This window comes from Eriocheir sinensis, unplaced genomic scaffold (assembly GCF_024679095.1).
Source record: "Eriocheir sinensis breed Jianghai 21 unplaced genomic scaffold, ASM2467909v1 Scaffold454, whole genome shotgun sequence".
Taxonomy (NCBI): Eukaryota; Metazoa; Arthropoda; class Malacostraca; order Decapoda; family Varunidae; genus Eriocheir; species Eriocheir sinensis.
This window is the reverse complement of record NW_026111781.1, coordinates 209,092-236,113: the sequence shown is the minus strand read 5'-3', so window position 1 is coordinate 236,113 and position 27,022 is coordinate 209,092. Positions and strand designations below refer to the sequence as shown.

Below are 27,022 nucleotides of genomic sequence, written 5' to 3'. Positions count from 1 at the left end.
AATTTGACTGCAGGATAGTTGTGAACTTGTGAACTTGTGCTTCTATTTATATGTATATACAGGGTGTCCCGTGAGGAGTGTTTTGTGTGTGTGTGTGAACACTGTGAAGGAAGGACTTACTGTTTAGGTATTCTCTTGAGTATTATAAAGCAGCCATGGCACTCCCGTTACCCGTAACAGAGCCCGTATAATGAACACCATGTCTGCATATTCCACTTTGCTGTATGTATACGACATTGAGATGAGCGTGACAGCTTAAAAAAAAAAAAAAAAACAGCACACTTTCCCTCCTCGCGTGAGTGACCGAACAGTGACGGTTACCAGTAAACTGTCTGTCTGTCTGTCTGTTTGCCTGCCCGCACAGCTGATCGCTGTTGCCATAGTTCCCAACGTTTTAGCTACTTATTGCTAAGATGATACATAACTTTTTTTTTATGTTTTTTGAAAATCCCGGGAAATCCCGGGATCCCGGGATTAGGGCTAATTTTATCCCGGAATCCCGGGACAAAGAAAAAGGTCCAAAACGACAATCCCTATTATATACACAGGTAAAAAAAATAAAACAAGGCCATCATTTCTTCCATATATTTTAAACCTCGATGCCTTCCTCCTCCTCGTCACTTTCCAAGCTGATGATGACAGGATCCACACTGTCATGGATATTGTCTGTTGCCCAGTATTCTTTTTCAAAACTTTCAGAACGCCGGACTGCTCCTTCCCACACTTCCCGAGTCACACACAACTTCGCTTCCTCCAGTCGTGCCATGAGGTCTTTTCTAGTAAAATGATGTAAGGAGGAGCGAACGTACCTCTTCATGCATCCCCATACTTGCTCTATAGCGTTGAGCTCAGGATGTGCAGGTGGTAGCCGCACTACCTCATGACCCCATTCACGAATGGTGTTGTCCACTGTAAATTGTGGAGGTGGTCTGTTTTCCTTGCATATTAGCAGGAGCTCCGGACGCGTGGCTTGTGGTGGATATGACATGTTGTGCTGCTCCAACCATCTTTTCAGGTCATCTTTTCTTGTTGCAGTGTTTGGACAGTGGCTCCCATCCGTAAGTCGGCTGTGATAGGGAGCGTTGTCGATGACGAGCACTGATGGTTCGTTCAGTGAGGGCAGCAATCTCGTTGTTAGCCATCGATGGAAGAGTTCCGCATTCATTTCCCCGTGGTAGTCCCCAGTGCTGTTCTTAGCAGTGTAGCAAAGGAATGAATCTTCTATGAAGCCGTTCTTGCTACCAGCTGCTACCACGACGAAACGTTCACCTTCTCCTGGCGGAACTTGACGGCTGTAGGTGACACTTGTGGATGGTTGAGTGGTGTCCACCCATTCCTTGCTGTGGTTCATTCTGGTTGTGAACCAGGTCTCGTCAACGTAGACTATCTGACGTCCCTCTTCGCGAAACTGTTTTAAAGACCTGAGAGCACGGATCCTCTTCCAGATGATGTCCATTGACTCCTTTCTTGCGTAGAGTTTGCGCTTTTCAGTCTTATAGCGGAATCCCATCATGTGAAGCAGTCGCCATAACGATGTTTCCGATGTTCCGTCTGGTAGTATTCCTTCCTTCTTCAGGTCTGTGGCAAGAGTAGCAAGTGTGAAACTCTCCTTTGCTGCAAACTTTCTGTGTATATGACATCGAATAGCACTGACAGTAAAGTCATCAATTATGTTTTTTTGTATAGATGGCACAGTCTCTGGTGGCTGTGTGGTACATGTCTGTACAGGATATGATGGAGGGGCTGGTGACGGCGATATTGTTGGTGATGGTGACGGGGTCGGCGAGGGCGGTGGAGGTGGTGTTCTTGACAGGGTCGGAGAGGGCGGTGGAGGTGGTGATGGTGACGGGGTCGGCGAGGGCGGTGGAGGTGGTGTTCTTGACAGGGTCGGAGAGGGCGGTGGAGGTGGTGATGGTGACGGGGTCGGCGAGGGCGGTGGAGGTGGTGTTGTTGACTGGGTCGGAGAGGGCGGTGGTGGTGGTGATGGTGACGGGGTCGGCGAGGGCGGTGGAGGTGGTGTTCTTGACAGGGTCGGAGAGGGCGGTGGAGGTGGTGATGGTGACGGGATCGGCGAGGGCGGTGGAGGTGGTGTTCTTGACAGGGTCGGAGAGGGCGGTGGAGGTGGTGATGGTGACGGGGTCGGCGAGGGCGGTGGAGGTGGTGTTCTTGACAGGGTCGGAGAGGGCGGTGGAGGTGGTGATGGTGACGGGGTCGGCGAGGGCGGTGGAGGTGGTGTTCTTGACAGGGTCGGAGAGGGCGGTGGAGGTGGTGATGGTGACGGGGTCGGCGAGGGCGGTGGAGGTGGTGATGGTGACGGTGGTGGAGGTGGTGGTGTTGGTGATAGAGGAGGGGTTGGATGTCCTGCATGCGGTTGTGTCCTTGTGCGGTGGAGGATCACACGAACGGCGTTTGGTGTCATGTCCAGTATAGCAGCAACGCGGTCGTAGGGTCTGCATAGGTAAAATAATAATAATAATAATAATAATAATAATAATAATAATAATAATATAAATAATAATAAAAATAATAATAATAATATTAATAATAATTTTATTGAGCCAAGAGGCAAGGTGGGAGAAAACATAGAACATGTATTAAAGCTTACAATATACTGACACAAAGTGAAAAGAAGGTATTATACACACACACACACACACACACACACACACACACACACACTCCGATACGCGCCAGGAAAAACCGTTACAATAACAGTCCTGTACCTACGATGGTGAACATCATCAATGCCACATAGCCTCATTTAGGGAGTTCATTTTATTTAATACTATTGTAGCTATAATTATCATTATTATTACTATTATTATTATTATTATTATTATTATTATTATTATCATTATTATTATTATTATTATTATTATTATTATTATTATTATTATTAACATTACTGCTTCTGATATCATTATCGTCATCATATTTCCATGTTTTATATCTAAATCTAGAATCACTTACGTCCTATTTCCCATGCCTTTGTATATTTTCAGCTCTAGGGCTGCCATTTTTCATAATAAACCGTTTTATTATTGTTATTATTATTATTATTATTATTATTATTATTATTATTATTATTATTACACACACACACACACAATGTTCAGAATGAAAGTATTTTTTATTTCAATATCTTAACCACGTTGAAGTACATTCCCACGAAATTATATCGTTTGCGACATTACCTACCTATTGACCCCGATTGTCAAATGATTTTTGTCCTGTTCCTTCTTGAAAAAGGTGAACAGTCGCAACGCAAACGCACGAAGACATCCTCTTGGGCAGTGGCGCATTATGTTGACCATACTTGGCAGTGTCAGTTGAGTAAGCAGGAGTACAACAGGTGCAGGTAGCCGCTGGCGCTCACGACTCCAACTATTTTGAAGGAAATCTTTCTTGCCAGTGAATGGGGGGGGTGGCAAGTACACGTCACGGCCTGACGTCACGGCCTGACGTCACGGCCTGCACACCTCGCCTCGCTCCTCAGTGCTTCAGTTGCCATTTGCTATTTTGCTGACCCTACCTTCGATAAGATTTTGATGGCATGTCTCTAAGACAACTACCCTAATGGAGCGGAGTACACACTTGGTTATATTTTTCCTAATTACGCCGGTGTCTAATACACATTGTGCTTTAGTCCCATGTCAATCAGTAACCTGGTTCAGACGCTATTGCAAAAAAACAGTATTACACGGGGCTTGAAATGCACTAGTAAGTACTTATGCTTATTAGTATTGCATTTATGTAGTATAAGATATAAGTCCTACTTCATATGTTGTGTTGTTTTTGTACTTTTGTAAGACTGTAGTGAAGAGAGTCAGAATTAGACCTGTGGACAAAGGCATGGCGTCTCATTATCCCTAGAACTTCTCCTATTCTCCGAGTTCCTGCACGATGAAGAAATAGAAGCTCTTCACACATAAAATGAACATACACCAAATGGAAAATAAAGAGAGGATGATGATGGTGCTCTTTTTTTCTGTTCAAAACTACAACAGAATATATAATGATATGAGAGCAGCCGGCGTGGGCCCGTGGGTGTGCGCAGTTCATCCAAAACCGACGGCCTCACACACCTCACCGCCACCCTGTTTCCCGACCCCAACATTCATCTTCAAGAAAAACTGAGACCACCATCATCTTGCTGAGAAAATTCTGCACCACACTAGCATAAAATTGTATCAGTAATGTAAAAATACACATACGAAAATCAGAGTTAAATGAAGAAATGACCCAAACTCCTACGAAAGCCTTGTCAAATATGTGTTCTTGGGCGGCGAAATGGCTTATAAAACGACCCCGTGACTCCGAATCTGCGAGCACGGGCTCGAATCCTGGCGTGCTCCAAACTTTACTTTACTGTCTCGTGAAAAATGACGTACGGCGTTGATGCATTATTTACATTATTAATGAGTTTCTTTTTTCTTATAATGCATTGCGTGTTTGAGCTACGAGTTTGCTTTGCTTGGATTGGTGACTTTTCTGTCTTTTACTTAATGCTCTTTTCTTAGTTCTTCTTCGTCCAGAGAGAGAGAGAGAGAGAGAGTAACCCATTAAGTCCCATAAACATATACATCACGAAATCTAGATAGATAGATAAACAGATCAGACGTCACACACACACACACACACACACACACAGTTCGGGCAACAGCCTTGTCAGTAGCGGGGGGGGGGGGTGGTAGGGGGGGATAGGGGGGCTGAAGACAAGGGCGCCGCCAACAGTCGTCTCTGGCCTGGTCGCTGCCGCGTCATTTTTTCTCTGAATTAATAAAACATTGCCGACAATGATCCCCAGGAAGCGTCGCAGCGAGCCACTCTGGGGCCCCGAGCTCTGGAACGGGATGCAGGGCGTGTGCTCGGTGGCCCTGCCCGACACCCACAGCGTCTCGGTGAGCGTGGTGCGGCGGCGCTGGGGCTGGGTGGGGTGGCGCTTCAAGGAGACGAAGAAGGTGGCCAGGTTCACCTACGTAGACCGCGTGGTGCGCCCCGTCGTCACCTACTCCTTCCTGGACCTGGCGCAGCTTGTCAGGACCAGCGCCAAGGGCGGCGCACAGGTCAGGGTCACCCTGGCGCTGCTCAGCGGTGAGAAGCGCGTGGCCAAATTGGAGCCCAACACCTTCATGAGGCAGCTGAAGCAGAACAGCTCAAACATGTCTTTTTCTCTGCACGTCGACAGGGAGAAGGTGACCCTGCTGAAGGCGCACCGGCCACTGTCGGAGGCGACAGCAGTGTGGCCGTTTGACGTTATCAAGCCCGCTGCCCCACCCAAGCGGCAACGGTACAGGATGTATATTGACCCAGGGCTGGAACCGGGCGCCCAAGACCCTGGCAATGCCGAACAGCAGAAAGACAGCGATGAGGAGAGTCGCTGGGAGGCGCGCGATGAAGAAAAACACAAGACGACTGAAGAAAAGAGTTACAAGGCTGACGGAGACACAGCCGACGACAAGAGTCGCTGGGAGGCGCGCGATGAAGTTAAACACGAGGAGACTGAAGAAAAGAGCGACGAGGCTGACGGAGACACAGCCGACGACGACAGTGGCTGGGAGGCGGACACTGAAGGAGCGGACGAGGAGGATGAAAGTGGCGAGTCCTCGGATGGCAGTGGCTGGGAGACTTTGGAGGAGGACGCCGAGCAGGGCGCCGGGCGGGGGCCTGCCGGAGGCCCGGGGAAGGCGGGTGGCGGCTTCCTGGAGAGGCTGGGGGTGGCGTGGCAATACGCCCGCCCCGCCCTGCTCATGTTGGGCTCCGCGGCAATCATGGCAACGGCCATCTGGTGGTCACCCATTGGCCGCGAGGATTAGCGGCAGGGCGGCAGCGGCGGCGAGCAGTAAGGGGCGTGAGGCAGCCGCCCTTAGGGCCACGTCAAGGGCTCCCTCCTTTGCCCACGCCTTCAGGCCAACAGAAGGCGAAGGGGCGAGGAGCATGGGCCAGCGTGGTCCTGGAGGCTTCCTCTAACTAGGGCCACGCAAGGGCTCCCTCCTTTGCCCACGCCTTCAGGCCAACAGAAGGCGAAGGGGCGAGGAGGATGGGCCAGCGTGGTCCTGGAGGCTTCCTCTAACTAGGGCCACGCAAGGGCTCCCTCCTTTGCCCACGCCTTCCTGGCCCTGGAGCACGCCTTCAGGGGCAGCAGAGGGCGGAGCGGCGAGGAGTGTGATGCCAGAGTTGCCCTGGAGGCTTTCCACGCTCACCGCTGCAGAGTGCCGCCCGGAGTGCGTGGCGTAGCTCCTCTGTTGCGTCCATGAAGCTCCTCCTCCTCTCCGCCCTGGCATCTCGTGTCCTCGGTATCCTCCTTCCAACACACTCTGCATCGCTCCTCTGTGCTGGCCCAAACAATCTCAGTCTCGCACTCCTCGGGAACACCGCAGCGTCTGAACAGTCTCAGTCTCGCACTCCTCGGAAACACAGCAGCGTCTGCACTCTGCACTCGCCCAAAAAGGCTCAGCCTCGCCTCTCCCCGAACCATCGTGCACTCGCCGCCGCTATGATCACTCGTCTCTTATCATGTTCCTCGCGGGGGCGTTGCCACATCAACGAAACTACAATAGCTGGAGTGCTTCCACATCTCCCACACATCACCGGTCATATATACTATACAAAAACAAACGTCCAGCAGACCGCCACGTCTCCAGTTCTGCCAGCACGCGCAATGTACAAAAGTGAAGTGGAAACATCCTGCAGACCGGCACATCTTCACTCACAGTTCTGCCAGCACGCGCAATGTACAAAAGTGAAGTGCAAACATCCTGCAGACCGGCACATCTTCACTCACAGTTCTGCCAGCACGCGCAATGTACAAAAGTGAAGTGCAAACATCCAGCAGACCGGCACATCTTCACTCACAGTTCTGCCAGCACGCGCAATGTACAAAAGTGAAGTGCAAACATCCTGCAGACCGGCACATCTTCACTCACAGTTCTGCCAGCACGCGCAATGTACAAAAGTGAAGTGCAAACATCCAGCAGACCGGCACATCTTCACTCACAGTTCTGCCAGCACGCGCAATGTACAAAAGTGAAGTGCAAACATCCAGCAGACCGGCACATCTTCACTCACAGTTCTGCCAGCACGCGCAATGTACAAAAGTGAAGTGCAAACAACTTCAGAGGACACACAATGACATTATGCAAGAAGGAGCACAGAGTGCCGGAGAACAGTGGTGTGAGACTTCCCTTTCTTTCTGTCTAACAACGTGCGTATATGAAACGTAACTATAAAACAAGTTAAAACTGGATTTGGTTAGCACATTCATTCATGTATTCATTCATCTCTGTAGCAACATATGCATATGAAACAGGTTAATACGCATGAGGAGTAGGCGTGCTCTGTGAAGCATATAAAGGACATACATTTCATAGTGTTTATGCCTCCGTGTGTTCGGGTTACTCTATTGAGCATCGGAAATGTTATGAATAACACGTCCAGACTGGAATAAGAACACACGTAAGTGGAGGCGCAGTCCATCACGTCCCCCACGCCGCAGCTCGTCACACGCTGAGTGCGTACAGTCCACGGGGATAGTCTCCTTTTTATATTACAGAACCTAAACAATGTGAAGAGGCTACAATAAAGATGTTATAGTCGTTGCATCTACCTCAGGCAACGTTATCAGTATGATTTCACCGTGTACGTTTTCGATAAACATGCCGCGAATATATGTGGGAAAAAAAGGGTGTTCCACCGGATACATTTCAGGGCACCGGTCTCAGATCAGAAGTAGGTGGTCTAAAGGTTACAGGCACACAAAGTCAGGCTTCTGTCCAGTCGGTCTCCAGCTCGTCTAAATCTTCCCTTTACAGCCCACACCAGTTCTCTTCCTTCTCCTCTTCCTCCTGCTTCGCTTCCTCCTGCTTTGCCTTCTCTACCTCATAGTCCATGTCTTTCTTCTCCTCTTCCTCCTCTTCCTTCGTCCTTCTCCTCCTCCTCCTCCTCCTCCTCCCACCCTCCTCCTCCTCCATTCCTATCAACGCTTATGCACTGAGCAATAATATTCTAAGGAGCTTAGTTTCAGCCTAATCTTATCATGGCCAAGGTTCAGCCCCTCGCTAAATATTAGTATGGTTCTCTCTCTCTCTCTCTCTCTCTCTCTCTCTCTCTCTCTCTCTCTCTCTCTCTCTCTCTCTCTCTCTCTCCTTCCTTGTCTCATTCACTTACCCACATCGTCAGTTAGTCAGTCAATCAGTTTAAAGAGTTGCGAAAATGATCAAGTCCTTTCAAGAATGGCATTTGTTGCGACGGGAGTGAATGGAAGTGTCCAGCGCGTACGTTCAATGAGTGCTCTGATCTGTTAGGCAAGTCAATGAGGTGCTGGGCTAAAAGATTGCTGAATTAAGATGGACAAAATTGAGGTGATTAAGGTCTACGATATCCAGCTATATTCTGATCTTCTGGATTGTTGTTTTTTTATAATTAGTTCAGTTAATGGGAGTCCACACAACATAAGTACTGCTGTCTCTGAAGTTGAAACCTTAAAGATCAAAGTCAAAGACACATAAAATGAACATACACCAAATGGAAAATAAAGAGAGGATGATGATGGTGCTCTTTTTTTTCTATTCAAAACTACAAGAGAATATATAATGATATGAGAGCAGCCGGCGTGGGCCCGTGGGTGTGCGCAGTTCATCCAAAACCGACGGCCTCACACACCTCACCGCCACCCTGTTTCCCGACCCCAACATTCATCTTCAAGAAAAACTGAGACCACCATCATCTTGCTGAGAAAATTCTGCATCACACTAGCATAAAATTGTATCAGTAATGTAAAAATACACATACGAAAATCAGAGTTAAATGAAGAAATGACCCAAACTCCTACGAAAGCCTTGTCAAATATGTGTTCTTGGGCGGCGAAATGGCTTATAATACGATAAAGAAGAGGGGGAGATAGAAATAGAAGTGACCAGTGGGATTAGACAGGGATGTACTGCCTCAACTACACTGTTGAAGATGATTACTTTTAAAATAATTCAGGAGCTAGTGGAGCTAGAATGTGGGTACAAAGATGAGGCATTGAGGATTACCTCTCTTCTTTGCAGATGATGGCATGCTTTTGGCAAATAGTGTAGGGGAAGCAGTACAGATGATAGAGAAGATGGAGACTATAGCTAAAGAATATGGACTAGAAGTAAATAAACAGAAAAGCAATATTATCATTTTTAATATGGAAAACAAACCAGAAAATATAGGGGGCATTAGTGTTGGGGATAGAATTAAATATTTAGGAATAATAGTCAATGACAAGAGGAACTGTTTTCAAATGCAAAAGGAAGAAATGTTCAGGAAAGCGAGAAGGCTAGCAAATATGACATACAAAGGAATTGAAAAGAGCTGTTCAAGAATGTTAAAAGGAAAGACTTATTGGAAAAATGTTGCACTGCCATCCATCCTGTACGGGGTAAATATAATAAACATCACAAAGACAGACATCAAAAAGTTGCAGAGGATAGAGAATGAGGTGTACAGGAAGATTTTGAGGGCACCAATGTATGCACAGGAAGCAGCACTCAGGGGGGAGATAGGAAGCTCCAGTGTTAAAAACAGGATAAGGGAGGGACAGTGGAAGTACTTAAGGTATGTTCTTGTGGAAGGAAACGATTTGGTGAGAAGGGTGGGAGAGGAGATGATAGAGAAGAGACAAAGTAGGTGGGTGAAGGATTTGTTGAATGAACTGAGAGCAACTGAGAGACTGAGTGTGAGTGTGAGGAATGAGACAAAGGAGAGTATAAAGCAGAGAATGAGAGAGCTGGATACAAGAGAGTGGAAGAGGCAAATGAATGAGAAAGCAAGCCTTAAGATATATAGAAAATGGAGACAGGAGTTGGGAGGACAAGAGGAGGTATACACCAACAACCAAGCCTCAGAAGTGCTATTCAGATGCAGGACAAACAACATGCAACTAAAAGACAGAAACAGACACCGGCAAGAGGAAACCAAGTGTGACATGTGTGAAGCTGAACACGAAGACCTGCGACACTTCCTGCTCTGGTGCCCGGCCTGTGCAGAGGAAAGCATAAAGTGCGTGAGGCTGCTGCAACATTGGAACATTTTTATTTGAAAATGAACACACCGAACAAACGAAAACAACAGTACACAAGTTTTGGACAATAAGAGAAAAAAGAATGAAAGAAAAAGGAAAACAATAGACCCAGACAGTATATAGACACATCAGGGAGTGCCGTTACAAAGGCAAAACTCCCGACCGACTACTACTGCTACTAAATGGAAGAGGCTAATAATCACACGATGCAATGCCTGGGATGGCATGTTCCTCCCTTCTCCTTTGTTGTTAAACGCAACAATGAACAATCAATCAATTTATACTACTTAAGATAAAACTCGTTTACTTCAAGTATTTCTACAATATTAGGCTAATGGACCAAACTCATTGTGGTTTTGAGATATGGCAGTAGTAGCCTTTTGGGGTGTCCTTGCGTACGCCAGTCCTCGTCGACAGGCAGACTTGCTCGGCTAGATCGATTTCGATCGCCAATAGAGTCGGTCTGTCGGCACGTCCTGCCTCTAGCAATGGCCGGTGCTCCCCCGTGCAAGGAGGGAGCAATGTTTTCCCTCCTGACGGCCGCCGTCTTCGGACAAGGGCCCGTTGTCCCCTAGTGATACTAGGCGACAAATCTTTGAAGAAGTATCGGAGACGCCGTTGCAAAGACAAAGGCAAGAACATCATCATCATCATCATCAGGATCTACATGTAAACAATCAGGCCGCGTGTGACACCCTCAGCCCCACGCTGGCCAGGCGCGGCGCCCCACACACCAGAACACTTCCTGCCACGGCTACACTCCCCCACACCAGCCGCAAGGCAGCCCCAGCCAGGCTCCACACCCTCAGGTCAGCCTGTGACACCCTCAGGTCAGTGCCACGCAGCCTTCCCAGACTGGCCTGGACCTCACAGAAAAGGCACTTTGAACCACGAGCCTCCACCATTTTCCCACCACATCCATCACACATTCATCACATTCATATCTCCCATCATAATAAGTTTCCTTTCTTTCTCAAAACTGTTCAAACATGCATTCACTTCCTCCCCAAAAGCTTCCCTTTCTCTCAGTCCTTTTTTACTCCTCACATTTACTGGTGCATAAATACACACCCATGCATACTTTTCTAAACCTACTTTTCCTTTCAGCCACACAATTCTTGATCCCTTCCAACCATAATCAGTCTCCACACTCTTTCAGACATCACAACACTTCCTTACTCCTGCCTCCATACTTCTCATCCATCCCCGTCCATACAACCCCCCAGGCACACCCTCCCCTGCCATCACTCACACCAGTTCCTCAACTATGTGTTTCAGTCACTCCCAACACATCCACTCTACCATTTACAAAATTTTCAATCATTACTTTCCTCTTTTCCTCACCACCTTAACCATTAATAGACACCAGTCTCATGCATTCCTTTCTCTTCGGCCGTCGCTCATGCCTCTAAAAAATCCTTTATTTTTAACTAATATATCCAACAGTAACATAGTGAGATTAATGTAGAATGCGCTTAGAAATTTATTGTTTGAAGAACTCGACAAATTTGCATTCCCTTGAGCAAGCATTATAGTGAAATCATGAATATTGATTGAGTCAAATTGTTGTGAAAAAAATGTGTGTGTGTGTGTGTGTGTGTGTGTGTGTGTATTTAGTTAGTTGTTGTATTTACCTTGTTGTAGTTTTACAGGGCTGGGCTTTACACTGGTGTGGTCCCATATCCGTATCTACATTTATTCAACTTTTCCTTAAAGCTTTGCACACTTCTCGCCAATACTACATCCTCACTTAGTCTGTTCCAAACCTCTATATTTCTTTGCGGGAAGCTATGTTTATTTATGTCTTTGTGTGTGTGTGTGTGTGTGTCATGCATGATGTATGTGCACCAGCTGGCTCTCAGTTTACAAAATGATCATTGTGTCTGGCTGAAGACATTTCCAGCGCAACAGTTTCTTATATTATTATTTTAGATAAACATTTGTATATATTGAACAAAGCCACTTGAACAGCATAGTGGATGTAAGTGTATATGCAAAACTTATATGATGGTCATGCATCAAATCAGTTTCATAAAATTGGCAAAATTAACGACACGTACAGTGTCTGGACTCAGCTTAAGCATGTCCGTAGTGTTCAGCGTCTCATGGAGGTCACTGATTCCCTGTCTCAAACAGGGGAATGCTCACGTTTTTGGGATTGCTTCAAAGCTTGACGAGACACCTCTCCCAGGCTCCCTCCTTCACGCTGGACCACCCCTGGAGGAGGACTCCCTGGAGCCTGCCAAGGAGTACAGGGATGCTGACATCAATGAGGTGTGTGTGTGTGTGTGTGTGTGTATACTTGTTTATATTCCTGGTTGTGGTAAACAGGAAATGAGTTGCACTCACAGGGTTCTGTCTGTGTGTCTCACTCTGTCAAACTTGTCTTTACATTAATTTTAGGATTTGGACTGGTTTATTTCCTGTCCAGGCCACCTCGGTGCATTAATATACAGAAATCTTTTTTTATATCCTTCAAGCACCTTTTTCCTGCCTTTTCTATCCATTGCTTTTATTTGCATTGAATTTGTTATTTCTATCTGGCTCCATTGACAAAGCCTGTCCCTGCAGCAGCTTACAGTCCTTCTCCTTCCCTCGGCACCACGGCAAACATGGTCACCCAGAGTTGTGCATACATCAGCACTGAGGCCTTCACAAGTCCCTTCAGGCTTTCCTAGACACACTCTACAACACATCAGTCACCTCTGATCACTGGTAACTCAACAAATTAAAGACACGTCTGCTCATGTGTTGCTTCTCCGGGTGTGTGAGTTAGTGTGGTATCCATGTTTTGTCTTGTTTGCCCGATGTGATTGTTGGTGTTTGTGCATCAAGCTGTCATTTAGCATCATTAAAGAATCACTGTGACCTTTCCAGAGGTGTATTGTAGAACATACTTTGTACCTCACTCAAAAAGATAGTCATTGAAATTGGATATGGACTGTTAAATATTGATGTTAAATGAGGCTTACATGTGTTTTCCTGTGTGTCTGAGTCACTGTGTGTTGGAACAGGCTATACACGATTATGAACCAGTTGGTGAAGGACTGGAGCCTCCTCCAAGCACCCCTGTGTGACAGTACAGCTGGTGAACCCACTCAGGACCAGAAGGTGATGAACCAGTTGGTGAAGGGCTGGAGCCTCCTCTGAGCACCCCTGTGTGACAGTACAGCTGGTGAACCCACTCAGGACCAGAAGGTGATGAAGATGTGCTGTATTATATTTCATTCAGATTCATTCATTATTAACACTCACCCAAAAATGAATTATTCAAATACTTTAAAAAGAAAACATCTCCTTCAAGTTGTTTCAGAGCTAGAAAAGATGTCATTTTGTCCTGTGTGAAGGTGTGTTGCGTTAGCCGTAACCTTGTGATTCACCGTGGACATTTTTATGGATTTATTTTTATAGGTTGAGTGTTGGTAGATTTTGAAGCTCTAGTGTTAGGCTTTGGTAGGATTAAAGTGGCAAAAGATGCAATTTGTACCCAGAGGCACAGACTGAACTGGTGCCGTCATGCAGGTTGATGAGGGTAATCTTGAGAGCCAGCACCAGACCCTGGCGCCTCCTCCACCCCGGCCAGGATCCCTCCCCCAGGGCCCATGGAGCCACCAGAGGTAAGGCACCATCAGGCATCCCTTCCCTGTTTGTAATTTTTGGAATGTCTTCAGAAGTGACTTGTTTCATTTCCTTTTGATTTCTATTCAAAGTGATTTTCCTGTATTTGAATTTCAGACCAAGCATTTTGCAAGGTCTTCAGACAAAGCCTAACAAAATATTGTGCCTTCCATTTTTTTTTCTATAACTCAAAAAAAATGTGACTAATTGTGTAAAAGTGTGCCCAGGTCATAGCTGGGCACGATAACAGAAAACCTTATTCCCGATAACCGATAACTGATAATGGAAAACCTTATCGGTAATAACCGATATTCGTTAACTGGAAATACAAATATAGGCGATAACCGATACCCGATATTAATCCACAATTCCGATACTAGCTAGCGATAAGTCCGATAGGCGAAAACGATACTATATTGATATTTCAAATAAAAAACATAGATGAATTCAAATTTTTATTATCTGTATTTTAGAAAACTTACAAAACCTGAAAACCACACGTTGACACGTAGCTAAGGACGGTAATACTGGAAACGCCTGAACCGGTGTTGTGTTATTTGGCGTCCCCACATTCATAAGCTGCTTTTGTTTGCAAACACTGGTCTCTCGTGAACTGCGCATGCTCAGACCAGCAAGCGTAGACCTGTACAGTCTCACAAAGCTTTTTAACCGTAATTAGGAGTTGCTGGAAGGCTGAATCAGACATACAGTACCACCATCCCCGCTGGTTCTAGAACGACACTCTGTACGAGTTGTATTTATATGTACAGAGTGTCGTCCTAGAAACGAGGATGGTGGTACTGTATGTCTGATTCAGCTTCCAGCAACTCTTAATTTTTTAAAAAGCTTTGTGAGACTGTACAGGGCTACACTTACTGGTCTGAACATGTGTAGTTCACGAGAGACTAGTGTTTGTAAACAAAAGTGCCAGCTTTTGATGATGGGACACCAAATAACACAACACCGGGTGCCTTCAATACCATGGCATGCTCACAAACGAATATGGAATATCAAATTTGAGGCAGTGAATAATCATTTTTTGGGCAAAGTTAAATGATTTTTCTCTTTGATATATTGATTTTTGAGTAACATAAAAAAATAACCTAGTGTTTTAATGTTAATGATCTAAGTATGAAATCTCTTCACTGAAGATATTTCATACCCCAAAATTTTTTTCATACAACACCGGGCGCCCGGACCACACATGCGCAGTAGGGAGGAGACAACGTTTTTTTTTCTTCTGAGAGGCGGAAAAAGTAGCGATTATCGCTAGTTTGCTTACAAAAGTAATGAAGATATCGATATACATTTAAATAAGTAGCGGATGGCCGATAACCCGATTTTGTTATCAGCAATAAAGTATCGCGATAACGCCCAGCTATGGCCCAGGTGTGTTGAGGCAGAGGTGTGGCAGCTGGGGGATGGTTTGCAGAGTTATTGTAAATGTATTTTTACTAAGATTCTGTTATAAAAGTGCTTAGTAAAATGCTTAATGTTTGATAGATTATGTGGTATCTATAGAAATGGGTTTCATTACATTAAGTTCAAATATAGAATTAGTTATAGAATAACTCACAAAATACTTTCTCAGGATTAATTCAGCTTTTTGGTTATAATTATTTCATTGAAGTATAAAGAACAGTTTGCAAAAATCAATTATTTGCTCATTCCTAATATTTTTTTCTACTAATTGGGTTTAGTTAGTAATAGAAAAGTTATACAAAATGATGTTCAACTTTTGGTGCCGAGCTTTAATGAAGGCACTCAAGTTTTTGTTGAGTGCAGCGTAGTTGTTTAGATGTCTGTAGCTATGGGCTGAATTTAGAAGGAAAAAAACATTACCCAAACATGCAGAATGCTTTCCTTATGGCTAAACACTGACATAGACATTGTATTCTTTTTTGTTTGTCTTGTTTCCTCCCCACACACCGAACACTGCTGCCAGAACACTCCAGAAGCTTCAGTGACTTGACACTAAAGATGGCAGGGTCTGGTGTGTGCCAATAAGTAATGTTGTAGTAAAGATGGCAGGGTCTGGTGTGTGCCAATAAGTAATGTTGTAGTAAAGATGGCAGGGTCTGGTGTGTGCCAATAAGTAATGTTGTAGTAAAGATGGCAGGGTCTGGTGTGTGCCTCACCTTTCATTATTTATTATTTATTTCAATATGAGAATCTCTGGACCTAAGCTTTACTGATCTTCTTGACCTTCCACACATCTTATTTTTTGTTCTGTAACCAAGTCGTGTGTTTGACTTGCCTTGCATTTGTTTGTTGTAGGTATTTGATTGTTGCCTTGGACAAATTGGCTGCATGGAAGTATTGATGCAATGCTCACTCATGTGGATGGCATCTCATTTATTCAAGTTTACAAAATACTACTTGGATCTCACTGTTGTACCAAGGAGTTTGAGGCTGGAAGATTTTATTTCTTATGCACCAATATATATATATATATATATATATATATATATATATATATATATAATATATATATATATATATATATATATATATATATATATATATATATATACTCGTATATATATGAACTCTAGAGAAGTTGACAACAGTTCATATTTGAAGGCATTTCCAGCATTACTGTAACTTTTTGCAGGCCTGTGATGCAGCAAGGCGTGGGTCTGACCTGCCCAAAGTACATGTGCAGACTGCATGGATCACATTGCAAAAATTAACGTTGATGAAATCCTAAATAACTTTTAGAGCACTTGAACATTAGGAGAAAATATCTGAAATATATATTTTGCTGGAGCATAGATTTGGACATCTCAGGAACTTGACTGAAGAAACATGTGACCATCACTACTGGACTGTTCCTTCAGGGTCCTGTTAGCTAGCCATCCTGCTTCAGTAGAGGTTTAGAGTTAGGCCATTGTCATGTTTCTATCACTCCGTCCATCCTTGGTATCTTAAGTAGGCCACCATTTAGTGTTAATTTCTCACACTTTTCCCACAATTAGTATTTCAAATGTAGTGAGCTTCCTCGTGCTGATAACTGTCCCTTCTTTCCCTGCTGCAGCATCGTCATGTCAGCTGTGAAGGTGTTGCTGAAGGGAGGTTTTCAAGTCTTCACAGGCCTTCACAAGTCCTCCAGGGAATGAAGGTAAGAGTCCTTATTAGCCCGATAATTTTGTGGCCTTACCGTGTAGCAGCAACGGGACAAATTTGTGGCTTTACCGTGTAGCAGCAACGGGACAAATTTGTGGCTTTACCGTGTAGCAGCAACGGGACAAATTTGTGGCTTTACCGTGTAGCAGCAACGGGACAAATTTGTGGCTTTACCGTGTAGCAGCAACGGGACAAATTTGTGGCTTTACCGTGTAGCAGCAACAGGACAAATTTGTGGCTTTACCGTGTAGCAGCAACGGGACAAATTTGTGGCTTTACCGTGTAGCAGCGACGGGACAAATTTGTGCCATGTTATAAACCCCCCAAAATAGATGATACATAATCTGATCACAAATGCTTTGATATATATTATGAAATGGTTTGTGTGAGGGGTGATTTTTTCTCATTTTTCTCGCTTGGAGGGACCATTAAGAAACATGATCCCCGCTGCTGCCACCGGGTTAAGTAATGACAGGACCTAGGCTTCGCTGGGTCAGTCTGGTCTACCTCTTCTCTCTACTGACCACCCAAAGATGTACGCACATGCCCTGAGGTGCGGGGCAGAGCTCACAAACCAATCATACAACCCTCTCTTGTTTCATATGGTGCAGAAGAGGCTTTGTCAGACTATCATTAGGCTCATAGAAATAGCCATGGACATACTGACACTACCCCCACCAAAGCCTTATTGAATGTGTGTGTGTGTGTGTGTGTGTGTGTGTGTGTGTGTGTGTGTGTGGGCCACAGTGTAGTTTAAACTCCCCCTTACTACTACTACTACTACTACTACTATTTCAATCTTTCCTTCATCCCTTCCTTTAATCTCTCTCCTTTTGCTTTTCCTCTCTCTCCTCTTGTTTCCTCGTCCTCCTCCTCCTCCTCCTCCTCCTGGCTCGACCCGCCCGGCGCACATCAAAAGGTACTCACTAATGATCTGCGAATCCAATATGATAAAACATTCACGAGAGAGAGAGAGAGAGAGAGAGAGAGAGAGAGAGAGAGAGAGATGACTATAGAGTCTGAATGGCTCATAGTATTCTGTAAGGTACCGTAGAGTTGGACAAGACTCTCGTAGGCGTTTCGGACATCTCCACGGGTAGTTTTATGACCCAGGTGGCAGGTTGGCCTTTCTCCTGTACCATGAACCTAAAAAATACTCTCATTAGAACCCGACTGATCTCCTTTATGACCTCTGGAAACAGCTGATGTGGGAGGCGCAAACGTCTGACAATATGGGAAATTTAAAAATCCTAAAAAACTCTTCCATGACAGTCCGTATAAAACCAAAACCGTGCTATTGGAAACCGTACTATTTGAGGGACGGCTGTAGTAAGGTCTTGGCATATGGCGGAAGAGAACGGACGTACCCAAGTGTGTGCTTCAGGCTTTGCTCACCAGCGCCACCCAGCCCACCGTGAGCCCTTGCTGTCAGACGCTGCCACGCCTCATGGTAACTATTTCCCGAGACCAAAAGGAGGTCAATTGGGTTCTAATGTATGTTCTTTTTAGGTTCACGGTACAAAAGAAAGGTCAAACCACGAGAAGGGTAATAAAACTACTTCCAGAAATGCCCAAAACTCCTTCAAAAGCCTTGTCAAACATGCGCTTGGGCGCCGAAATGTTTAAGAATGTGACCCCTTGCCTTCATAACCCTTTGCTGTGTGTGTGTGTGTGTGTGTGTGTGTGTGTGTGTGTGTGTGTGTGTTATCAAAAATATGAGTAATCAACACCAGGACTCGTGGGGGATAAACGACACACACACACACACACACACACCGGGACTATTTCACCTCCCAAGTTACCTGTAACCTAATAATATCACGTCCGGAACTTGAGTCCTGCTTCGCCCTAATATACAACAGCTCTTCCCCTGACCCTTCCAGCGGCCTCACCACGTAGCCTGCTGCCACACCACACCACAGCATTGGCTCTTCAAGTCACGCCCAAGGCAGACACAGAGAGATTTACATAGATTTACATAGATTGACGTAGATATGCAGACCACACAGACTCTATGGTCCAGGCTAGGTGATCCGTCCTTCAACTTACGCGGGATTACATTGAATCACCTGCCACCGAGTCCTTCCATTTCTTCTTTAGTAAATATTAGAGAGAGAGAGAGAGAGAGAGAGAGAGAGAGAGAGAGGTTGATTTATCCCTTTAACTTTAGTAAACTTAGCTTAATTAGGACAGAGATAGGCTGGAAAATCTTTTATTATTATTATTATTATTATTATTATTATTATTATTATTATTATTATTATTATTATTATTATTATTATTATTATTATTAGTGTCGTGTGTGTGTGTGTGTGTGTGTGTGTGTGTGTCTCTCTCTCTCTCTCTCTCTCTCTCTCTCTCTCTCTCTCACCCAAGAATTTAAAAAAAAACCCATTTCTCTACGATCAACACACACACACACACACACACACATTTTGCATTAAGATATACACGTTAAAATCATTGCCTTCCGGTCTTTCCCTCTCCTGGCGACCGACCGATGGCTGTTTGGGGTGTCTGTCTGTCTGTGTGTCCCTCTCATGTGTGTGTGTGTGTGTGTGTGTCTTTTCCTATGGATGAGGAGGAGGTGGAGGAGGAGGAGGAGGAGGCGGTGGAGGGGTGATGTGTTCTCGTCCCCGCTGAGTCCAGGTGGCGTCCGTCCGTTGACAAAGTTGACCCGTGGAATGCACCGCCAAGTATCGCCCAAAATATTCTAACATGAAAAAAGACTCGCCACTCATCTCTGTATGTTTCTTCTCTTCATTCTTGGTAGACTCTGAAAGAAAACAAAATGGTGCCTCTTCCATAAAACTTGTATATAGCCCACGACTTTTAATATTTCCCGCAGAACTCCACAATATTCCCAGTCAGTCAGCACCAAATGTCTGTTAGGCAAGAAAACCTCCCTTGGCCTTGGCAGTGACCTCACGCGGCCGCCCCGTCAATCAGTTCGTCAGTGAGCATAGAATGGTTTGCCTGGCTCGCTTTGCATGACAAGTTGTCCTGACGAGAGGTCGGCGGACTGTTTCCTCTTTCCCTCGTATTTAGGAGTTCACTTAACGGGTTTAAAGGAATGTCAGAGACGCGCTTCTTTAGGGCGGCGGGGAAGGTCCTCTCTGTGTGTGGGTCCTTGATAACATTGTACGGGACGCTCAGTGTCTGTCACAAACACCTGTAATGAATATTATCAGGCGGCGGGGAAGGTCCTCTCTGTGTGTGGGTCCTTGATAACATTGTACAAGACGCTCAGTGTCTGTCACAAACACCTGTAATGAATATTATCAGGCGGCGGGGAAGGGCGAGAATGTATATTTCATATCTTGCCAGATTTACTCTGACAGTGTGTGTGTGTGTGTGTGTGTGTGTGTGTGTTCTTATCTGTGTATATTTTCAGGATTGAGCCTCGATTCAATGTTCCGTATCTTATAATTTTTTATCACAAAAATATATTACAACAAAATTTGTACATCGTTTGCGTACACGATTTAGTATTCTTAAACATGGATGAGTTTGTTTGGTTATGATGTCGGGAAGTGTGTCCGTGGCAGCCTTGCTCAGCGTTGTAGGACAAGGAAAAACTGTAACTGTATTCCGTCCTGGGAAGGGAGACCCAAGGCATTGGCGAACACCTTGTTTGTGAAGGAGTCTGGACGTCTGTAGCTCTGGCTGACTGGCTCAGGAAGAAGTCTGTAAAGAGTGGCAGTGCTTGCATCCTTCTTGGCTGTGGGCGACAGAACCCAAATATATACAAATTTTTCTCCATAATATTATTGTTAAGGACACTAATGATAAGTCTTGACACTGTTGACATTTACTACTCCACTACGTGTACATGAATATAGTTTGTGTAACGTTTTATGCTCAACTCAGTCTGCTGACGAAATATTTTGACTGGTCATTGCTCGGCCAGCAGCCCAGACGAGGAGCACATCCCTCCTGTCCCCTCCGTCAACTGGGGCTGCGCAGCGTTGGCCGGGCGGCGGTCCCTCCCACACCCTCCACACAGCATTTAGCCGTCTCAAAGCCAAGAGAAAAAGTGGTTGGTGGTTGATCTCGAGTGGCCAGAGGAGACAAGTCGGACTGATGAGGCGATAGCGCGGCGGAGACGCCTCTCTTTCTCTTTAATTTTTGAAGTCTACGTTTCTCTCTCTCTCTCTCTCTCTCTCTCTCTCTCTCTCTCTCTCTCTCTCTCTCTCTCTCTCTCTCTCTCTCTCTCTCTCTCTCTCTCTCTCTAACCTCTCTCTCTCACTCTCTCTCTCTCTCTCTCTCTCTCTCTCTCTCTCTCTCTCTCTCTCTCTCTCTCTCTCTCCTCTCTATGTCTCTCTCTCTATATTTTCTTTCTTTATTATTTCTTTCCCTAAATGCTTATGTTTCCATCCTGCTACCTAACATAACCTAGCCTAATATAACATTACCCCACCTAACCTAATCTTACCTAATCTAACCTTACCTAACCTAATCTAACCTTACCTTACCTAACCTAATGTAACCTTACCTAACCTTACCTAACTTTACCTAATCTAACCTTACCTAATCTAACCTTACCTAACCTAATCTAACCTAACCTTACCTAACCTAATCTGACCTTACCTAACCTTACCTAGCTCACTAACACAACCTTATGCCCCTAACCTTACTCATTTAACCTTACCTAGCCTAATCTAACCTTACCTAACCTAATCTTCTCCTCCTCTTCTCTCCCTCCTCCTCCCATCCCTCTGACTCTTATAGCGACACTTGTTATTATTTCTTGTCCGTTTTCCCCGTGTTGTGTTGTGGGGTCAGCTTTTACTGTGCGTCCATCACCCACCATCGCCAGGCTTACGCTGAAGGGTTACTCATCCACCCCGCTGCTTAGGGGCACATCCTTAAACCTTTCCTCGCCAAAGCTCACATACTTGACAAGGCTTTCGAAGAGTTTTGGGCATTTCAGGGTAGTTTGATGACCTTCTGGTAGTGTGACCCTTCTTCTGTACTGTGAACCTAGAAACACATATTTGACAAGGCTTTCGTAAGAGTTTTGGGCATTTCAGGGTAGTTTGATGACCCTTCTGGTAGTGTGACCTTCTGTACTGTGAACCTAGAAACACATATTTGACAAGGCTTTCGTAAGAGTTTTGGGCATTTCCAGGGTAGTTGATGACCCTTCTGGTAGTGTGACCCTTCTTCTGTACTGTGAACCTAGAAACACGCATTTGACAAGGCTTTCGTAAGAGTTTTGGGCATTTCAGGGGTGGTTGATGACCCTTCTGGTAGTGTGACCCTTCTTCTGTACTGTGAACCTAGAAACACATATTTGACAAGGCTTTCGTAAGAGTTTTGGGCATTTCAAGGGTAGTTTGATGACCCTTCTGGTAGTGTGACCCTTCTTCTGTACCGTGAACCTAAAAACATTCATTAGAACCCAGTTGACCTCCTTTTCGGCGTCTGGGAGTAGATGATGTGAGGTCTGACCATTCCGCTGGCTCATTCCGTTAGTCTGTGCATAGCTATGGTCTGTCAGGATATTTCAACTCTCTTTCCATATAAATTTCTGTTTTGTCTGTCAATCTATCTACTTATCTTTCTATGTAAGGTAACTCTGGATTACGCAGATTGAAGAACTGAGCTGATTCAGCTGTGTGGCCGTGTGAGTCAGTTGTGTGAGACATCTAATTGGTCACTCCAGAAAATAAGGAAAGAGAAAAAACGTGTAAAGTAAACATTTATTTGAATTTGGACCTCGCGGTATTTCAAAAACAATTAAACCAAACTCGCGTAAATCAGGTTACCTGTACAGATCTTTTCTTTTTTTCTTTAAATATTTTGGTTGTTCTTTTTTTAACATTTTTTGCCGTATCTCTCTATCTATCTGTCTATCTCTATTATGGGTGAATAGATTATTATATGTATCTCATGTATTGGTTTATTTCCTTCCTTCCTCCTCCTCCTTCCCTTCCTTCCTTTCTCTTCCCTCATTCTGCCTCACTTCCTTCCTCCTTGATGGTCCTCCTCCCTCCTTCCTTCCCTTCTCTTCCTCCATTCTGCCTCACTTCCTTCCCTCCTCCTTCCTTCCTTCTGCCTCACTTCCTTCCCTCCTTGATGGTCCCTCCTCCCTCCTTCCCTTCTCTTCCCTCCATTCTGCCTCACTTCCTTCCCTCCCTTGATGGTCCCTCCTCCTCCTCCTTCCCTTCTCTTCCTCCATTCTGCCTCACTTCCTTCCTCCTTGATGGTCCCTCCTCCCTCCTTCCTCCCTTCTCTTCCCTCCATTCTTCCTCCTTGATGGTCCTCCCTCCTCCTTCCTTCTCTTCCCTCCATTCTGCCTCACTTCCTTACCTCCCTTGATGGTCCATTGTATGACTGGGCGGATAAATGGCTGATGGAGTTCAATGTAAGGAAGTGCAGTATTCTGAGTGTAGTAGGAACAACCCTCTCATAACTATTGCTTAAATGACACTCTCATAAGTAGGTCTGGGTGCGAGAGGATTTTGAGGTCTTAGTGAGCTCTGATCTCCGTCCAAGGGCACAATGCATTCAAGCTAGAAATCGAGCAAACAGGGTACTGGGAATTATTTCAAGGGCGTAGCAACAAGCGCAAAGTCTTCCTCAAACTATATTTAGCATTAGTTAGACCTCATCTTGACTATGCGGTTCAGTTTTGGTCACCTAACTATAGAATGGACATCAAAATGTAAGAATCGGTGCAGAGGAGGATGACTAAGATGATTCAGGGGTTGAGAAACTTGCCATGGAGGAAGACTCAAACAGTTAAACTTGCATTCTCTAGAAAGGCGAAGGGTGCGTGGAGACATGATCAAGGTTTATAAATGGATGAAGGGCTTTAATAGGGGATATTCATAAGGGTTTGTTGGTAAGAGAAACAGGTAGAACACAGTAATAGGTTTAAACTGGATAATTCAGATTCAACAGGGACATTGGCAAAAATTGGTTTACTAACAGGGTGGTGGTGGATGAGTGGAATAGGCTTAACAGTCATGTGGTGAGCATAATACAATTCTCTCATTCAAAAATGGATTAGATAAATTCATGAGACAGCGATATTATTGGTGGGAGTTAAAATTTCTGAGGAAACAGGTTCAAGGAACTGCCTCGTAAAAGGCCTACGACCTCTTGCGAACTCCTATGTTCTTATGTTCTTGTGTATATATATATATATATATATATATATATATATATATATATATATATATATATATATATATATATATATATATATATATATATATATATAGCCGGATATTTTGTTTTCATTTATTAATGATACGAGACATCCTGGAGGTAAATCAGTAATGTGCTTATCTTTGTATTCATTCATACACACTGGTAACATTTCTGTGGGGTCTGATTCACTTATTAGAGTGAAATTTTCTTGTGACAGTCACAAATTCATGTCACTAGTAAAAATGAAACTAATAATTTAAGTTTTGCCACCACGAAATATACACATATAGATAAATATGAAAGCTCACTTAAGTCACAATAAGTGACATCACCTGCTTTACGCAGTAAAAATATACTATATCATGTATCTGATACCCGCAATATGGCAGGCTGCTGCTGCCTCAGCCACTGATTATTTGCCAGATTGTCGTACTCAATAATTATATTTCGACTTCCTGCCCCAAAACTGTCTTTTGGGCTCAAAAACGAAACTAATTTATAGTTATCGTTAAAGAGTAAGATCCTGATGTTTCTTGGCAATAGTTAGGCGTCAGAAACCGTTAAATATTATGCCCTGAGTACGACAATCTGGCAACGGTGGCTATATATATATATTTCATATTATTGTTCTGTTGTTTAATGAATGTTGTGTTCAAGAAAAGAATACTCATAATTTTAGTTTGTTTTTTGGTTATAAGGATTCTTTTATATATATACAAATATATAACATTACCTTCTTTATACAGGAAACGTCCTGAATCCTGGATCGGCTATGGTACTGTTAGGTGCGCCTATTAGACGGCCTGATAGCAACGCCGAGAGTCATAAGCTGCGGCGTGAGGTCAGGGGTCAAGACGTGTTGTGCCCACTACTTGCTCTCCGGGGCCGACCAACTGACTCGCATTCAGTGCTACACAATCTCCTTCTCTTGGCTCCTCCTTGACTTCACCACTCCACTCATCTCTTCCATCTCCTCCTCCTCCTCCTCCTCCTCCTCCTGGCTCCTTTTAATCTCCCTGTCTGATCTAACTTACCTCAATTATAGTTTCCTACGTTTTTATATGCATTTTTTTCTAAAGGCCAATGCTAAATTCTTTGATTGTGTTATTAAGCTGTTCCAATAAAGGCCTTACTTCGCAACCAGGACTATCTCTGTTGCTACCACTGAATTATCAATTATTGTACCATGTTGCTGGGCCTTGAGCTTCGGCTAAGGCTTTAGGGCTTATCAGATAGCCTTGGGCTATTTCAGAGGCATTGTCGAAACCTCCACAAAGTGTGAGAGTTAGTCTCATCTCAAAGGCCAAAGTGTACTCATCTCCTGAGGGTTCGGCGCAGCAACTACAACTCTCACGTCATCAGCCGAGTCAGTGAGTCAGTAACCACTTACAAAGTGACTGATGAACTATAGGAGGTGAACAATACTATTTTTCTCATATCTCATCATTTCTGTGTCCATCTTATCTTTTCATTCATCCATTCATCAGTGATTATCATCCATTTATTCATTGGTGGTGGTTATTATTATCTATTATTATTGTGTGTCATTGTGTGGGTTTCTTGTGTTTTCTTTTTCTCATTGTTATCTGTGTGTCATTTTGTCTTTGGTTTAATCTTCGTTTTGGTATATTATCTTGTTATTTTCCATACTCGTATTGAACTATTTTTGTGCTTAATGACCTTCACACCATTTACTTGATTTAAACGACCATAAGGTCTTAAGAGCAAGTAACGTAATTACTCTCACTTGCTACAGGTGTTGTTAATATTGTTGTTTCTTACTTATACATTAAATTTATGTTAAGGACTATCTTCGTATTTTCATCACCTCATTTAATGTTCGGGTAACCAGTTTCTTAAATTATCACCCTAGACAAAACTACTGTGTCGCTCGTAACATTATTGGGGGCCTGTCCGGGATGATATGTAGTGGATTATTATAACTAATTCATTGTTATTTTCCACCACTTCATCTTCGCTAATCATTTATTGTTTCATGTATGTTCGTTCACCCCTAGTATCACTCCTATTACTTTTGTAATCACTGTGTCACTGTGTTTGTTGGTGCTGTTTCATGTGCAACGTGATTGAGTGTAGGGATTGACTGTGCCTTTAATAACTAACCACGCAAAGGCCTAGCGGAGACTTTATCAGTTCCTCATACTCTTAATTACGTTTTGCTCTGTTCGAATCTTTCCTGTGAGACACTTTCTCCCATAGCCTACGAGACTCATTTTCTTTAGGAACCACTGACGTTCCGAATCAATTCAATACTTCACTCGACTCATAACTTGACCAGCTCAAACTCAAACGAGTACTTAATGCCAGATCCTGTTTGCAGATGTGGGTATTGCATTCTCTGGTCATTCTCCACTGGCTCGTTATCTTCGTCGAAGTGTTATCTCTTCAGGGGTCGCTCCCCTATCAATTAATCTCATGCCAGGATTGTGAACTAGTTAATAGTTCAGGAGATTACTGTGTCACATTCCAAGCATCACTTTTTAACCATTAGTGGTTACTAACAACTTTCGTACAACCGTTAAATCGACTTGTACATCAATCAAAATGGTGTTCAACGTAGAAGAGTTTGTCGGTAATCCCTCTGTGGAGGAACTTAAAACAGCAACTGTAACTGTGGAACAACTTAAATATATTGCTACAAACTATAATATTCCCTTCAGTAGTCAAACAAGAAAACCCGAGTTGATGTCCCTAATTCTAGCTCATCTGGGTGACCCTGAGGAGGAGGTTGACCACCTCATGGAAAGCCCTACCTCTTTGGGTTCTGCAAACCCCGCAATCGCCCTAGAGATAGAGAGGGTGAAAATGCAGGCACTCCAGATGAAGCTAGAATATGAAAAGAAGCAAAGCACTTGAAAGGGAAGAAGAAAGCACGTGAACGTGAACATCAACTCAGCGTGCTTCAGCTGCAGTCCTCAGACGGGGGACTCGAACCCTAATAGGTTGCAGATAACCAAATTTCTTCCTCTTATGCCTCAATTCTCGGATTACGATCCAGAAGCATTCTTTTGGGAATTCGAATCCTCTGCCATTCACTTCGATCCA

At 44.3% G+C, this 27,022-nt stretch overlaps 2 protein-coding genes across 26 annotated transcripts; both read left to right on the top strand.

Moving 5' to 3' along the window:
* The first annotated feature begins 560 nt into the window (after window positions 1–560).
* LOC126992395 (uncharacterized) lies at window positions 561–2,447 on the top strand. 13 transcript variants are annotated; one of them, XM_050851117.1, is made up of 3 exons: window positions 1,687–1,941; window positions 2,014–2,193; window positions 2,302–2,447. In XM_050851117.1, exons 1-3 carry the CDS (start codon window positions 1,687–1,689, stop codon window positions 2,428–2,430), a joined length of 564 nt encoding a protein of 187 aa, XP_050707074.1. In that variant the 3' UTR covers window positions 2,431–2,447. The 13 variants fall into 13 exon arrangements, with proteins under 13 accessions (XP_050707071.1, XP_050707072.1, XP_050707070.1 ...); XM_050851108.1 differs by having other exon boundaries at window positions 2,014–2,265; XM_050851120.1 differs by having other exon boundaries at window positions 1,687–2,049; window positions 2,122–2,193.
* An 8,043-nt stretch (window positions 2,448–10,490) lies between these two features.
* LOC126992401 (uncharacterized) lies at window positions 10,491–17,540 on the top strand. Of its 13 annotated transcripts, none has more exons than XM_050851133.1 (5): window positions 10,491–10,860; window positions 12,243–12,325; window positions 13,066–13,162; window positions 13,574–13,668; window positions 16,707–17,540. In XM_050851133.1, the coding sequence occupies exons 2-5, from the start codon at window positions 12,309–12,311 to the stop codon at window positions 16,786–16,788; spliced, it is 291 nt and encodes a 96-aa protein (XP_050707090.1). In that variant the 5' UTR covers window positions 10,491–10,860; window positions 12,243–12,308; the 3' UTR covers window positions 16,789–17,540. The 13 variants fall into 13 exon arrangements, 4 of the variants coding, with proteins under 4 accessions (XP_050707090.1, XP_050707089.1, XP_050707087.1 ...); XM_050851132.1 differs by having other exon boundaries at window positions 10,501–10,881; XM_050851130.1 differs by having other exon boundaries at window positions 10,504–10,881; window positions 12,188–12,325.
* The last annotated feature ends 9,482 nt before the right edge of the window (window positions 17,541–27,022 follow it).

Bases quoted from the DNA above. Each gene is read 5' to 3' on its own strand.
- LOC126992395 (XM_050851106.1), top strand. From the start codon at position 1,687: ATGGCACAGTCTCTGGTGGCTGTGTGGTACATGTCTGTACAGGATATG. The intron at 1,942-2,013 runs GTGGTGTTGTTG...AGGGCGGTGGAG, and splicing joins GGTCGGCGAGGGCGGTGGAG to GTGGTGTTCTTGACAGGGTC.
- LOC126992401 (XM_050851130.1), top strand. From the start codon at position 12,192: ATGCTCACGTTTTTGGGATTGCTTCAAAGCTTGACGAGACACCTCTCC. The intron at 12,326-13,065 runs GTGTGTGTGTGT...GTGTTGGAACAG, and splicing joins GGGATGCTGACATCAATGAG to GCTATACACGATTATGAACC. The intron at 13,163-13,573 runs GTGATGAACCAG...GCCGTCATGCAG, and splicing joins AACCCACTCAGGACCAGAAG to GTTGATGAGGGTAATCTTGA.